A 9997-nucleotide genomic window follows, 5' to 3' on the forward strand; every position below is an offset into this window, starting at 1 on the left:
GAGGAAGGGGGGGGGGCGTAGCTATCTGAAAACTTGCCGCTGTTTGTCCGGTTTCTTTTTAACGATTTTAGGCAGGACGTGCCAACATGTTGATTCCCAAGGGCAACATGGAGAAGCGAAGAATTGCCCTCATCAGGCAGTTCTTAATCACGAAGCAGCTTCTGAGGAGCGACAACCATTCCCAGCTGTCCCTTGCCCCCATTACAACTCTGCCAACGAGAGTACGTTGCCTAACACTTCTCTCTAACCTCTTCTTGTAGTTCCCCAAGAGGTTGTTCCTGGATGGGGAATCCGCTACGCCTATCTTTCATAAACTAATAGACTCAATGACTACTGATATAGAAGGCCTGCTGAAGATGTATTCCAAGTACGTGACCGAAGTGAAAACACCAACACTGCCCGTGCATGTAAGAATTCCTTTTTGATTAGGATTAGAGATGACGATGAGTTCGTTAATGCATTTTGTTGCATAGTTGAGAAGGTGTATCTATCAGGGAAGAAGAGTGTGAGTAACTGTATCAGGGCATATGTCACTCGCAATGATTTTCTGTTGGACCAGTCTTCAGGTGAGTTGAAAATGGCGCAAGTGGAGATTAACTTGAGCTCTGTGGTTGGTCCGCATAGCATGGAGGAGCTTACTGAGTTGCATAAGATGTTGGTGATACCGGAATATAGATCTAAGTTGCCTGGGAATAAACCGAGAACATTGTTGATAGATAATCTGAGAACACTGGACGATGTTTACAAGGCTCGTTTTGGAGATGGCCAGAGACAATGTATCCTGTGGGTGCTAGGGAAGTTTGAGGCTAATTTCCCAGAGATATTGCACTGTGTTAGCTGCCTGCGTGATGTGGTTCGTGCCAGTGAACTTGGTCGGGACGGAGAGAGATCGGATAGTAGTGGCCGGGTGGAGACTGAGGGTGGGGGGGAGAACATCTCCTCTAGAACGACTGTAGAAACGGCTGCTGTGGAAGGCAACAATACCCGGGTCTTCGTGGTGGCCTGGGACGACCTTGCAAATGCCTTGTCCAATTTGAAATTTGAGAATCAGCGTTTCTACTTTAACCCCGCCCTCTTTGTATATAACGAAGAGGACTATCTCTTTGAAGTCTCCACCGTCTATTTTAGAACTGGCTACAGACCGGACCATTATCATACCCAGAACCACTGGCTTCTCCGGGAGTTCATAGAAGCCAGCGAATGCGCCGTGATTCCCAGCGCTGTCTCGCAACTAGTCGGCCTCAAGAAAGCGCAACAGGTATGGAGCAGCAAACAGACCTTTGTTGGCGCAGAAAACGAACGCCCCGCTCTCGAAAGGTACTTACCAAACAAACAACAAAGAGACCATATCACAAATATGTTTGTCGACCAGGTCGACGTCAGCGATGAAGACCCACACACCCTCCGAATTATTCAGGACGCTTTGAAGAACCCCCAGCACTATGTCCTCAAACCACAACGCGAAGGAGGCGGTAATAACATATACGGAGACCAAATACCTCTTGCCCTGCCTCCTCTACTTGAGAATAAAACTGCCAGCCACATTCTCATGACCAAAATAGACAGTCCGGAAACCCTCACTGAAATTTATGTGGACGACGTCCTCTCTATCAAGTCCTGTGTTAGTGAAATCGGATTCTACGGCGTCGGTATTTGGAATGGCAACAAACAGGTAGTAAACGAAAACATCGGCTACTTACTAAGAACTAAAGTAAACACCCACAGTTAGTTGTGGGCGATACGGGCGGGCGGAGCAGGGATCGCAAACGTGTGCACACACGTGTGCGCGCCCGAAAATCATGTTTCTTTGTAGAAGGCGGATTCTGACGAAGGCGGCATAAGTATAAAGGCGGCAGTTTTCGATAGCGTGATGCTGGTGTGAAGAGTGTCTGCACGTCGTGAAGCGCTTCTTCGTATGAAGAATTTTGTTGCACTTTTTGGGGATGCATTTGTCGTTGCGAAAACGGATAGAAAAGCCGGTGCGAAGAAAGTTGGTCAAGCGGCTGGACCCTTCATTATTCGGTGTGGAGGCAGCAGAAGACAAAAGGGAAGACTCGCGGGCAAGCACGAGAACGCGCCCCCAGCAGGAATCTGCTTTTGATATAGATGAGGTGGTAGCGCTATATATTGATAATGAAAAGAAGCGGGGTGGACGGCCAGTGCTGTTTCGGCGAGATCTGGGGACCCAAGGGGCCGTGAGTGGTCCAGCGGTGATCCGCAGTGGGTTGCGGTTCACTCTGGAGACTGGTATCGAGCGAGGGGTACAGGGTAGACGGCTAGCGTCGGCGTCTCGGTGGGACGAAGCCATATCGAGTTTCTCCCAAGCAGCGCGGTTAGACCCAGATGAGGGACATGTGTATTTGGAGATGCTTGCGCAGATTTTCATGGAGACGGAGCGATACATGCTTGCGATCCAGGTCTCTACTCAAGCCGTGGAAGTGGATCCCAATTATATTTATAGTCATTGGACCCGAGCGCGCGCCTTAAAGGAATTTGGAGAGCTCGAATTAGCCCGGAAGGAATATAACCTATTACAGGACTCGGAGTTGGCACGCAACTCACCTGAAGGAGAACAAATAAAAGAAGAAGCGCGGGCTGTAGATAAGCTTGTATCCAGACTGGGTGCGAACCAGACAAACGCCGATAATAAACCATACCAGCAAAGACCAACCGTGTTTAACAACCGATGGTTCGGTGACATCTTCTTTTACGAGTCCTGTGACCCGCACAGTGTTACACACGAATTAACGCCAACATGGCGCCAGGGGAAGGCCACCTGTTGTCCTGATACCCATGGAGTGTAGTTGAAGGGAGGTATAAAACGATGGTAGTCGAACCACCGGTGGTGTCCTGCTGAACAGTGCACGGCTGAACAGTGTCTTTGTGCGGCAGAGAAAGCGGTGTTAGAGACGCTGTTGCTGAGCGTGCGGCAAGATCTAGGCAACAGGTCTATCGTCCTTTGTGTTGGAACGATGGCATTAGTTTTTGAAACTGGTATTAGGACTAAAAATGACTCAAATTTCTCATTCACTGGCTGGGTCCTGACACGGTATGACTGGTGGGACCAGAGACGGTGTTATACGGTACGGATGTAGGCTGGTAACCAACTTGGTGGGAGGTAGTGGTTGTGGTCTGGTAGCTTCCGCTTTGATAGCCTGTGCCCGTCTGATAGGCGGTGCCCGTCTGATAGCCGGTGCCGGTTTGGTAGGATCCAGAAGTGGTGCCGCCAATGTAGCCAGTGGACAAGCCGGTCGCCAGGTTGTTAGTGGTGAGGCCACTGGTGGAGAGGCCGCTAGCAGTGAGACCACCCGAGGTAGCCATTATCCCAGTGAGGAAGTTGGTGTTGCCGGAGTTCCAGGCGTCCATAATGACCTTCTTGTAGTTGGTGGAGTCGCTGAAGAGATCGGGCCGGAGTTCTGTAGCGTTCATAATCTTCGCTGCCAGGCTCTCAATGTCACAGAGGGAGGCGGCGGACTTGGTGAAACTGGAGATCTGTTGCAGGTATTGCGAGCTTTGCGTTTGCGCCGTGGCCGGAAGCAGGTCCATGATGACGGGCACCTCGATAAACTTGGGCAGGTAGACGGGGTACTTAATCTTCTGGTAGCGGCCCTTGATTTGCGGGACCTCGAAGTTCATCACCACCTCCGCCTCCACAGTCACTGGGATCGTCCGCTCGACGTCCACGAAGCTCTCCACCTGGTTCGCTTGGGGGATCAGCTTATCGACGTACCGCGGCACCGGCACCTCGACAATCTTCACCTCGTCCCGCCAGTCATCGACCTCCACCACCTTCGGAACGGGTACCTCTCGGTATGTGATCTCGGGTACGTCCACATACTTCTCCTTTGGTATCATCTTTACCACTTCACGGACGCGGTCCTCGTAGACCACTTTCTCCTGATGCACCACACGCTCCTGGACCACCTTCTCGGGTACCTCCACAATCTTCTCTACGTACTCATACTCCGGCACTTCCACAATCTTCTCGACTATCACGGGCTTTGCAAACTCCACAATCTTTTCTTTGATCTTGTGCGTCTCGTCGATTATCTCCTCCACCACCAACTTCTCGGGCACCACAATCGTTCTCTCAAACACGTCCTCGCGCACCACTTTCTTCGGAACCTTCACCTCGTGTTCCACGATCCGTTCCCCGATCACACGGGTCCGGCTGGCGTCCACTCGCTCGGTCACCGAAATCACTCTACTTTCACCGACCTCTCGTCGCACCACCTGGCTCGTCCCCCCCGTCCCTGTAGTCGTGACCGTGTTACCGCCCACCATAGTGGTGGTGCTGTTTCCACCGATCATGGTACTAGTAGTATTCATACCACTACTAGTCGTACCACCGGTAGCGGTGGTGATACCACCGGTAGCGGCGGTCATACCACCGGTAGCGGCGGTCATACCACCGGTAGCGGTGGTCATACCAGCACCCCTAGCGACACCGCCCGCCAGCAAAGAGCCCCCCATAGAGGCGCCCGCTGCCAGGGAGTTTCCGCCCGTGGTGAAGGACTTGGTAGATGTTCTAAACACTTCTCCGCCAGCGTTGTAAACCTCGCCGGTCCTAAACTCCCCAGCCTTATATAGTTCGCCGCCCAGGGTAGTAGTGCCAGCAGTGAAGGGAGCACCCGCTGCGCTAGAGTTTCGGCTGGCTCCTGTCATCATGATCGCGCCGTTACTATTGCCGCCCCCGACAGAGGTGGAAGCGCCGTAGGTCGTGGTAGGCCCGTTACCGTAAGTCGTCGTAGTCGTAGTCGTCGTTGTAGTGTTACCCGCAGCATTGGTTGTAGTCGTCGTCTCCTTCTCCGTGGCGTACATCCCAGCCGCGGAACTGAGCGGTGCGTTGGTCGAAAAGGCCGTCGTCAACGTTGAGGGCGGTACCTGCATCGAAGAAGCATCGTGCTCAGCAGTGGAGATCTTTCGCTGCTCAGGTATCATCTCAAAATTAAAAGGACCGCCTAAAATTACAAATCACACACAAGACAGCAAAAAGAGACCACACACGTGTGACGCGGGGGCCGTGGGTAGAGACCAAACACATGCGGGGTGGGGACAGTCTTCCCCTGCCCTCCAATCCTGTCCGGCCGCGCAGCGGAGACTTCAACCCCCACCTTTTCCGATCACGACGATCAACACCGACCCTTCCCTCATGTCGTTACCATGCCCAATGCCGTACCCAATCGCTACATCATCGTTGCCGGGCTCATGGTGCCTATTGCAGATCCACGAAGCGGGGGACTCTCATTTATTCTATTCCTTAGGCTTTACTAAATTCACCCTACTGAAAAAATTGTTCCGAATCGAAAAATGATTAGTCTACTGGCAAGCAGTTACGCTCACTTGGGGCACTGAGTATCCGTTCGGCTTCGTGGAGTACGTGGCTCCACCAACATTAGCCGACATCTTCACCACAGCTCCAGATGTGGTGCTGAAACTTGCAGTCGCAGGGGCAGCGTACCCGGGGGTGTTGGAAGAGTAGCCCTGAGTTTGATACCCTGAGACGCCGGAGGCAGAAGTAACAACGGGGCCAGAAGCAGAAATTTGCGCTGAAGTGGTGCTCAAGGCCGGCTTGCTGGAACTGGTGAAGCCCGGCTGCCTGGAACTTGTGGCGAAGGCCCCCTGGTTGGTTGTACTGGTGTAACCAGCGTTATTCCTCGTGCTGGTGTAACCAGGCTGATTGGTCATGCTGGTGTAACCAGGCTGACTGGTCGTGCTGGTGTAACCAGGCTGATTAGTTGTGCTGGTGTAACCAGGCTGACTCGTCGTGCTGGTGTAACCTGGCTGACTGGTCGTGCTGGTGTAACCCGGCTGACCGGTCGTGCTCGTGTAACCCGGCTGACCGGTGTAGCCGGGCTGACTAGTGTAGCCGGGCTGACTAGTGTAGCCGGGCTGACTAGTGTAGCCGGGCTGACTAGTGGAGGTAGCAAAGCCACCCTGGCTCGTCGTGTTAGTATACGCTGGCTGGCTGTAGCCAGGCTGGCCGGCAGAGCTGGTCATGGGGATGCCGTTAATGTTGCCGCCGTTGATGTCGAGAGAACCGTCGTTCCACGCTCGAAGAATGGCCTGTTGCAGATCCATGTTGTTCACCTGGTTCTGGAAGTCAGCCTTCATGATGCCTGCGGCGACGTTCTCGACTTCGCACAGAGAGGCGGGGTTCTTAGTAAGGTTGTCAATGGTTTCTAGGTAGCCCCGGGTCTGGCTGAGCATGCCTTGGTTAAGCAGTTCGACCGCAACGGGAACCTCTACGAACCTGGGGAGGTAGAGAGGGTAGTTGACTTTACCGTACTTCGGCCGGAACTGAGGCAACTTAAATTCGTAGGTGACTTCCGCCTCGACGGGCACAGGCATCTTCCTCTCGACGTCCACCGGTACCTCGACTGTCACAATCTGCTCTACGGGTCTTGTGACATACACAGGAACGGGAACCTCCCTCTTTACGTATTCATCGACGTATTCGACCACTTCCACCGTCTTCTCGACATCCACGTCGTGATACACCACTTCCGGGACTTCGACGACCCTCTCGCGAGGCACAGGCACCTTCTTCTCTACAATGCGTTCCTTCGTCTCATAAACAGGGACCTCCGTCACGCGCTCCTTAACCACCGTTTGGGGCACTTCCACAATCTTCTCCACATACTCAATTTCAGGAACTTCAATAACTTTCTCCACAATTACAGGCTTCGCGACCTCAATGATCTTCTCCTTCACCATATGAGAATCGTTGATCACCTCCTCGGTCATGATCTTCTCAGGCACAACAATCACCTTCTCAATCACTTCCTCACGCACAATCCGGCGAGGGATCTTTACAGCATGCTCCACAACTCGTTCGTTGATCACGTGAGAACGAGATTCGTCCACACGCTCAGTGACCGATATGATCCGCTGCTCGCCCATTTCGCGCCTCACCACGCTGCCACCGGTTTCGGACCGGCCATTCTCAGATCGGGTCGTCTCATACTGCTTCCCACTAGTGTACTGTCCGCCAGTGCTAGTGTACTGTCCGCCAGTGCTAGTGTACTGTCCGCCAGTGCTAGTGTACTGTCCGCCAGCCGAGGCATTATACTGGCCACCCGTAGTGGCATTATACTGACCAGCATCGCTAGTGTACTGGCCACCAGTGCTAGTGTACTGGCCACCAGCGGTAGTGTACTGGCCACCAGCGGTAGTGTACTGGCCACCAGCGGTAGTGTACTGGCCACCAGCGGTAGTGTACTGGCCGCCAGCGGAGGCATTGTACTGGCCGCCAGTGGAGGCATTGTACTGGCCGCCAGTGCTTGTATAGCCAGTGCCACTGGGAGCGTAAGACATGGTATTGGTGGTAGTTTGGGTGGCGTACTGGGGCTGAGAGGTGTAGGTGCCTTGCTGCTGAGTCCAGTTGCCTTGAGCTTTGTAAGTCGTCTGTAGCTGAGAAGCCACGGGAACGTTGACGGGAGTCGAGATCTTGCGGCTTGGCTCAGTGCTCATAGTTCGGTTACTCAAAATATCGATTTAATTTATTTCTAACCTTTTGGGATCTGCGGTGTCGTTCGCACACAAACGCTACGCCTGGTATCCCGTCTGAGTGTTTGAATTAAGTTGATCAACAAATCAGGCCACCCGCGGGTTGAATTGGCAGGGTTCCAACAGCCTGGGTTTTGATATGGGCTTTGGCGGTCAGGGGAAAAGGGGGATGAGTCACGGGGATGATTTGAAGAATGGTCCATTGTCGAAGACTCTTCGACAAGTCAAAAACGAGTAGGACTCCTCGACCGGAGGGAGGGTGTCAAGAAGAAGGGCCTTCCTGAGAAGGGCCGTGTCAGATCGGGAGGTACGCTAGCCGGTGTTAGGCAACGCCTCCTCGGCTGGTTCTTGGCGATGTGCTTCCTGTTTAAGAAGCTGCTTCGACTTATGGTAAGACCGGATGACTGCGGCCCGTTCTTTATTGATGAGCTCATGGCACCGGTCGACTGTGTGTTGAAACTGAGTCAGCCTAAGAGGAGCAGACGTCCCACGTTCTAGGTCCCTCAAATGCCTCTTGACGCGACTGAAATATGTCTGAAGCATCGGCTCAGGCATGAGCAGCTCGTCTTCTGCATCGTCGGGAAGCAGGTCCCCCTCCTGTGGCCCAAACTCCTGCTTCTGCTCTCGACCACTGACAGCTGTCCCCAGTGCTTGTTCTTGACAACACCTGAAGACTAAAGAAGGCATTTGGTGCGCTGGTGCAATTATTCCCAGCGGGACAGCGACTCCTCAAAAGAGTAAGCACCTCAAGGGAAACCCCTCAAGGGAAACCCCTCAAGGGAAACCCCCTCAGGGGAAACCCCCTCAAGCAGAACCCCCACCTTCTCGCGAAGAAGATATTCCCGCTGCTTCCAGCGGCTTCTCCCGCCGGTTCCAGTGGCTTCTCCCGCCGGTTCCAGTTCCGTGTCACTCACGTCTCCAAAACATGCCCGAGGGGCTTATTAATAAATAATCTTGTACGCCCATGAGGAGTTATATCTCGTTCTCCAAACAGTCGTGGCAGGCCGAAACCCTGGCTGCTGCCCAGTTTGTGGCCACGGGGGATGTGGTGACTTCAGACGAAGCTTACCATCATCTTTATTCGCGGAGTGGCTCAGCCCCGGGCTTCGTCAGCCCTGGCGGTCTAGTTAACCCTGGCGGTCTAGTTAACCCTGGCGGCCTAATTAGCCCTGGCGGCCTAGTCAGCTCTGGCGGCCTGGTCAACTACGGCGCGCAGGGTCTGGTCTCTCAACAGCAGCTGGCTCAGCCTCTGGTTCAGCCGTTGACTCAGCCACTGGCCCAGTCACTTGCTCAGCCACTGGCCCTTAGCCTCGTAGGTCAGCAGCCGCTGGTTCAGTCTGTCGCACAGCAGTTCGTGCCGACGAACGTTGCATCCGGCTCCGTAGTCTCTGGGGTCCAGTCGTTGACAGGGGTTGGTCAGCAGCCGTTTGTGGTTCCGCAGCCGTTTGTGGTCCAGCAGCCGCTTGTGGTCCAGCAACCCTATGTTCAGCAAATGCCGTATGTTCAGCAGATGCCCTATGTAGTTCAGCAGACAGGCGTCGTAGCGCCTCAGCCCGTAGGACTAGTCGGTCAGCAAGGACTAGTCAGTCAGCAAGTGCGGACCCGCCAGTTGGCATTGCCGCAGCAAAGAGCAGTCTTAAGTCTGCCTGAAGGACACGTCGAAACCGAGGAGAAAGCTCTAGAGATGGAAGTACGACAGTACCTGCCTGTAAAGCACGTCCAGCAGAGCTGGTACGAGATACTCGGTCGGCGCGCCACGGCGGAGCAGCTCGCGGAACTCGGGGCCGTGGGCTTCAAACCCGTGGAGGTCCGGAACGCTCAACAGGAACCCTCCGCCACAACGCAGGCGTCCGAGGCCGTCGACAATACACAAGTTCCCTTCGACCTGGACGCTCCCGTCATTACGGCCGATGCTACCTTCTAGCCACCCTGTGAAAAGGAGGTGAAGTGACCATGTGGAAGCAACGTAGTAGTGGAACCAATGCGGTGGTGGATGTGATGAGCCGGAATAATCGATGTAGGATTAACAGGGAGAAAGTTGGCTAGTTAGCGTAGCCTTTTTTATGTCTAAAGCAACTACGAGTAACTGGGCACACAGACTGTCCACCCCGAGATCCCGACACCTGCCAAGAGACAATAACAATTTTAGTGGCCCTCCCGGCCTTTTTTTATGAACGGCATCGCGAACATCGTGCAATGGCCTGTGAAACAAACTACTCAACACATGTTAGCGGAAGTCAAGCCAATCGGAGCGTGATGATTGTAGCATAAGAGGCATACCCCTTGCTTGTTGTCACGGACCAGACCCCCGTGAGCCTGGCAATGAGATGATGACCCTGCTCTTTCTGATACCGCACGACAGTGATGTCAAACAGCATGATGACTGTAGCATAAGAGCATACCCCTTGCTTGTTGTCACGGACCAAACCCCGTGAGCCTGGCAATGAGATGATGACCCTGCTCATTCTGATACCACCGCACGACAGTG

The 9997-nt window shown here is 53.8% G+C and overlaps 5 protein-coding genes across 5 annotated transcripts; 3 read left to right on the top strand and 2 right to left on the bottom strand.

Annotated features, from left to right (window-relative positions):
• Window positions 1-86: 86 nt before the first annotated feature.
• Window positions 87-1882, top strand: GNI_035190 (glutathione synthase; the record flags this gene model as incomplete). The annotated part of the gene is made up of 4 exons (XM_011130963.1): window positions 87-221; window positions 261-367; window positions 430-1711; window positions 1814-1882. The coding sequence occupies 4 exons, from the start codon at window positions 87-89 to the stop codon at window positions 1880-1882; spliced, it is 1593 nt and encodes a 530-aa protein (XP_011129265.1).
• Window positions 1883-1943: 61 nt separating this feature from the next.
• GNI_035200 (tetratricopeptide repeat protein) lies at window positions 1944-2804 on the top strand (the record flags this gene model as incomplete). The annotated part of the gene is made up of 1 exon (XM_011130964.1): window positions 1944-2804. The coding sequence occupies one exon, from the start codon at window positions 1944-1946 to the stop codon at window positions 2802-2804; it is 861 nt and encodes a 286-aa protein (XP_011129266.1).
• Window positions 2805-3027: 223 nt separating this feature from the next.
• GNI_035210 (inner membrane complex protein) lies at window positions 3028-4941 on the bottom strand (the record flags this gene model as incomplete). The annotated part of the gene is made up of 1 exon (XM_011130965.1): window positions 3028-4941. One exon carries the CDS (start codon window positions 4939-4941, stop codon window positions 3028-3030), a length of 1914 nt encoding a protein of 637 aa, XP_011129267.1.
• A 378-nt stretch (window positions 4942-5319) lies between these two features.
• Window positions 5320-7473, bottom strand: GNI_035220 (inner membrane complex protein; the record flags this gene model as incomplete). Its single annotated transcript, XM_011130966.1, has 1 exon — window positions 5320-7473. One exon carries the CDS (start codon window positions 7471-7473, stop codon window positions 5320-5322), a length of 2154 nt encoding a protein of 717 aa, XP_011129268.1.
• A 1000-nt stretch (window positions 7474-8473) lies between these two features.
• Window positions 8474-9433, top strand: GNI_035230 (hypothetical protein; the record flags this gene model as incomplete). Its single annotated transcript, XM_011130967.1, has 1 exon — window positions 8474-9433. One exon carries the CDS (start codon window positions 8474-8476, stop codon window positions 9431-9433), a length of 960 nt encoding a protein of 319 aa, XP_011129269.1.
• Between the last annotated feature and the right edge of the window lie 564 nt (window positions 9434-9997).

Source organism: Gregarina niphandrodes (assembly GCF_000223845.1).
Source record: "Gregarina niphandrodes unplaced genomic scaffold scaffold00004, whole genome shotgun sequence".
NCBI lineage: Eukaryota > Apicomplexa > Conoidasida > Eugregarinorida > Gregarinidae > Gregarina > Gregarina niphandrodes.